The sequence below is a fragment of the Piliocolobus tephrosceles genome, chromosome 14 (genome assembly GCF_002776525.5).
Source record: "Piliocolobus tephrosceles isolate RC106 chromosome 14, ASM277652v3, whole genome shotgun sequence".
NCBI classification, from domain to species: Eukaryota; Metazoa; Chordata; class Mammalia; order Primates; family Cercopithecidae; genus Piliocolobus; species Piliocolobus tephrosceles.
In genome coordinates this window covers 713,404-718,225 of record NC_045447.1, presented here as the reverse complement: position 1 = coordinate 718,225, position 4,822 = coordinate 713,404, and the positions used below count along the sequence as shown (strand labels likewise).

Genomic DNA, 4,822 nt, shown 5'->3' with positions numbered 1-4,822 from the left:
GGAGGTAGAGGTTGCAGTGAGCTGAGATCGTACCACTGCACTCCAGCCTGGGCGATATGGCAAGACACTGTCTCCAAAAAAAAAAAAATTTCTTTCCATCATATGTAAGAAATTAAATCCTAGATGAACTAATGAAGCTGAGAAAATATCATACTCTAATAATCTAACACTGTTACTGCTGTATTAAATATAAACATAGATGAGAATTCTGAAGGCCAGCTTTGGGAAACCGTGATGTCCCAGAAAGCCTCACTTTGAGTTTGAATATAAGGCGATCTCAAGCTGCTGGCTTCCCAAAGGGGGACCCCAAAAGACAACCAAGCCTGCACTCCACCCGAAGCACCCTGTTTGCAGCCACTGTCCTCCACACCCGGAACCACTGCCCAACAGAGGCGGAGAGGAGCCCACGGGCCCTGGGTGGGACAAGGGCCAGGTGCCCGCCGGGGCCACTCACTTCCAGCTTCATCAGGGTGAGCAGGTCCTTCTTGGCAGCTCTGAAGACGGCGTCCGACTTCCTGCTGGCCAGGGTCTCATCCGCGTGACTCTCTGAGTGGTGGGAGACCGGGGAGGGCATCTCTGCGACCATCGCGTTTTTCTTGGACTCGAGAAGAACAGAGATACCAGCAATTAGAAGGGAGGTGGTTGGGGAACATCGCACAAGGGCGTGGCCGGGTCTGACTCGCACAGTCCAGAAAGGCCGGCTGAGCCTCCTGAAGCTGCAGGTGCCAATGACACCAGAGCCAGCGGTGCCCCCAACGCACCAGCGAGCCACGGAGAGGGCAGGGCTCCAAGAGGAGGGTCAGAAATGACAGCCAGGGCCTACCTTGCTGGCCATGGAGCTCCCGGGGTACTCGTCCGAGTGCAGGAAGACCCTGGCACGGTCACATGCCATCCCCAGATCGGAAGTGGCACTGGCTGGGCCCCCTACACGCAGAGGGGACACTCAGGACATGGCTCGCTGGGCCACAGGCTCAAACACTCACGGGGTGGGCTGAGTGCACCCTGCAGTCTAACCACTCAAACCCTGGCAGGTCAGACTCAGTTCCCTCGAGGGAGTTGGGCCCTGAGATCCCACCACCCCCTGCTTTCTTTTGGCATCTGCCTCAGTGGCTCTGTGACCAGCAACTACAGGTTTTCTCAGCAGCTTAAACCCACACGGTGCCTTCAACAGTTCTGGGCACTGATAGAGGTCACCCGGTCAGTGCCTAAGACACTGAAAGAAACCAGCCCTGGCCCTGAGCCAAATCCATCAAACCTTCCTGTGCACGCCACACCCTGACCGCTCACTGCGGGCATCCCGTGTAGAGCCCCCTTTCTCTCGTTGTCCATCTCAGGGATGCTGCCGCCCTCTGTACGTGAGTTCCCCTAACAGGTGCCTGGGGCCGTCATGCTGGTGCTTGGGACTTGGCTCTTTGCAGTCCCAGCCCCATCTCAGTGGGAGGGGGTTGAGTCACCCCTCCAAAGAGCTCCCCTGTTGCTGCTTTTGGGCAGCCTCGGGCTGAGCGGGATGAAGCAGTGTGCATCCCTTCACGGCCCGCCCTCAGCATTACACAGCACTACACACACAGCATATCCGACCTCTGGACCAGCTGCAGTGGATTCTGAGGAAGGGTGTGCAGTTTGCACGACAGGGTCACGTATGTCCAGGCACGGATCCAGCCCTGTGTGTGCAGCTGCACATGTGAGTGAATCATCTGCGCTGCGGTTTTCCATCAAAACTGTGGAATTCGCAACACCCATTTCTCAGCAGAATACAGAGGAACCGCGCAGACACTAACCGCGGACACATGCCACACAGATGCCGCTGCCACGTGGCACTGAAGGAAGGAACCAGGCCCAGGAGCACAGCCACGTGCCCCTCCCTGGGAAGCCGGACACGGAGAGCCAGGAGCGCTGGGCCTTGGAAAGGGGCGCGTGTCTCCGAGGCTTACGCTGAGGGTGCGCTGGTCGGGTTTCAGGGAGCTGCACCCTTCAGCCCGGTGCACTGTGCTGTGTGTTACTCATGCCCCCATCAAGTCCTGCTGTTTGTTAAACAATCCGAACTGTAAACCAGTCTATGGCAACAAAGGTCACCAAGGCGGGCGGATCACCTGAGGTCAGGAGTTTGAGACCAGCCTGACCAACATGGAGAAACCCCGTCTCTACTAAAAATACAAAATTAGCCAGGTGCAGTGGCGCACGCCTGTAATCCCAGCAACTTGGGAGGCTGAGGCAGGAGAATCGCTTGAACCTGGGAGGTGGAGGTTGCAGTGAGCTGAGATTGGGCCATTGCAGTCCAGCCTGGGCAACAAGAGCGAAACTCCGTCTCAAAAAAAAATAATTAAAAAAAAAAGAAATAAAATAGTCTTTGGAAAATTTATTTATGACTCAAGAATAAAGAAAGAATAAATAAGACCCAAAACACAAATCACAGGTGCCAAAGCAAAGGGCTGGCTTTCCACAGAGGAACATCAGGGTCCCTGTTGCATCAAGGGCCCTGGCGGCATTTTCCAGCCCACGGACAAGAGGGAAAAGAACCTCCAACAACCGAAACCAATGAGACAAGAGGGAAGAGAATCCCCAACAAAAACGAAGGAGACAAGGGGAAGACAATCTCCAAAAATGAAACTAACCAGGGATCTCTACCTATAGCACATAAAGAATCAACACAAATCAACCAAACTCCAGAACTGCAGAACGTGGGCAGAGAACAGGACCAGACAGTCTAAGAGGGATGCCCAGATGGAACCGAATACAGCAGGAGCCCATGAGCTTGCTGGTGGCCGGCGACGGCAGACGGCGGAGGGCAGGTCTGTGGCAGGAGCGCGGCTGCACCGCAGCCGGGCAGCGCGGACTTGGGAGGCTGCCCTGAGAAGGCCCCGGCCCCATGGCTGCGGGTGGGTCCCCCGCGTATTGGGGTTTTGCTCCACATCAGTTACAGCAAAGGTCCCTGCGGGGAGGCACAGGTTAGCAGGGCTGGGGAAGGAAGCACAGGCTTGCTAGAGACCCAGCACGCAAGGCAGGAGAGGGACCATGCAGGGAGGGCGGGAAGGGCCGAGCACATGGCTCTGCAGGGTGTCTCATGGCACCGGCCCAGCCCGGGTAGTGGTGGGGGTGAGAGAGGGCGGGGACGCAGAGGAGCACACCAGGGTGTTCTGGGCAGCAGGACGGCCACCAAGCCTCGACCCTGGAGCCAGAGGGCAGGCACAGGCCCCTCTGGGCATGTGGGGCTCTTGTCCAGCTACGAATCAAACCTAGTGGAGGACACCCGCCTCAGCGGTGATGCTGGGCGTCAGTGCAGCTCAGCCTGGGTCTCAGATGCTGAGGGCCTGTGGGCCACACTGGCCGGGCAGCCGTCGGAGGTTCCTTACCTTGTGGGGCTGAAAGGTCAGCGTCACCCGCCCCGGGCTTCTCCAGCTCGTCCAGGATCTCTTTGCGAACAGAAGGCGCGGGAACGGACTGGCTCCTCTTCAGCAGAGGCCCAGCAGCTGCTGGGCGGCCGCCCCCATGATCTGCTGGGGAGGCAGCCGTGAGCAACCTGGGTCTGCACGCACTCCCTGGCATCCCGTGCAGCCCAGTCGGGGCCACGCGGGGAGCACGGTCCCCGCAGCAGCAGCAGTTGGTGTGCCCCACAGTGCCCTGTGTACCTGCATACACTCTGGACCAGCCCTCAGGCCACCTGGCCATCTGCATCTGCTGGGCCAGCCGGTCAGTGCAAGCGAGTGCCAGCCTCTGACTAGCCCTGGCCCCTCCCTGCCCCAATCTCCCTCCCCACCTTAATCCCCCTCCCCCAAATCTCCCTTCCCCACCCCAATCCCTCCTCCCCGCCCCTTCCATCCCTACCCCAATCCCCCTGCCCCCTCCAAGGCCTTGCTGGCCTGATTGCCCAGCTGTGGGCCAAGTGCCTTGAAGGCAAATTCCACCCAGGTGGGGCTGCCGGCCAGCCGTTCTCAGGGCGTGCCTTGGTGGATGCGGCTGTCTGGGCTCACCTGGGATGGGCCACACAGGGCTGCATCTGCCCCTCGGGTGAAACAAGGAAGGAGCCTGGCCTTGCCCACCACACAGGCTGAAGGAGGTTGCCCTGCCTGGACACTGTCCTTACCTACAGAGGCCCATGAGACCTCCCCAGCCCTGGTCTCTGCCAAGACCCCAGCCAGGACAGCTGCTGCCCTACCAAGTCACATGGACCTAATCCAGTGAAAGAAATGCCATTCACGCAATGACACATATTATAAAATGCACTTTCAGGCCAAGTGCGGCGGCTCACACCTGTCATCCAAACAATTTGGGAGGCCAAGGTGGGAGGATCACTTCAGACCAGGAGTTCAAGACCAGCCTGGACCACGTAGCAAGATGCCATCTTTACAAAAACTTAAAAATGAAACTCAGTGAGCTGGGCCTGGTGGCAAGTGCCTGTGGACCCAGTTACTCAGTGGGCTGAGGCAGGAGAACCCTTTCAGGCAATGAGGTGGGGGTGGCAGTGAGCCAAGGTTACACCACCACACTCCAGCCTGGGCAACAGAGCAAGACCCTGTCTCTATAATAATAAAAATAATAAAATAATAATCATAATAAATGCATTTCTGAGAAAAAGCAGATCAGCCAGAGCTGTGTTTAAAGGTGGCTGTGACCCTCACGGGCTCCCAAGCACACAAGCGAAGCAGTCACTCCACTGTGTGCACTCCCTCACTCCACTGTGTCCACTCCATTCCCCACTCACTCCACTCCGTCCACTCCATCCTTCCCCCACTCACTGCACTCCGTCCACTCCATCCTTCCCCCACTCACTGCACTCCGTCCACTCCATCCTTCCCCCACTCACTGCACTCCGTCCACTCCATCC

At 57.8% G+C, this 4,822-nt stretch overlaps 1 protein-coding gene across 2 annotated transcripts in view; it reads right to left on the bottom strand.

Moving 5' to 3' along the window:
* The window catches only part of PNPLA7 (patatin like phospholipase domain containing 7), a 41,103-nt gene that overhangs the window by 32,112 nt on the left and 4,169 nt on the right, over positions 1-4,822 (bottom strand). Inside the window, exons 4-6 of one of the 2 annotated variants that reach the window (XM_026457530.1) lie at positions 3,351-3,494; positions 824-924; positions 455-601 (exon numbers count right to left, since the gene is read on the bottom strand). In XM_026457530.1, coding sequence (XP_026313315.1) covers positions 455-601; positions 824-924; positions 3,351-3,494 — 392 coding nt within the window. The remainder of the gene's footprint in view (positions 1-454; positions 602-823; positions 925-3,350; positions 3,495-4,822) is intronic. The other variant, XM_026457531.1, reaches the window with a different exon arrangement.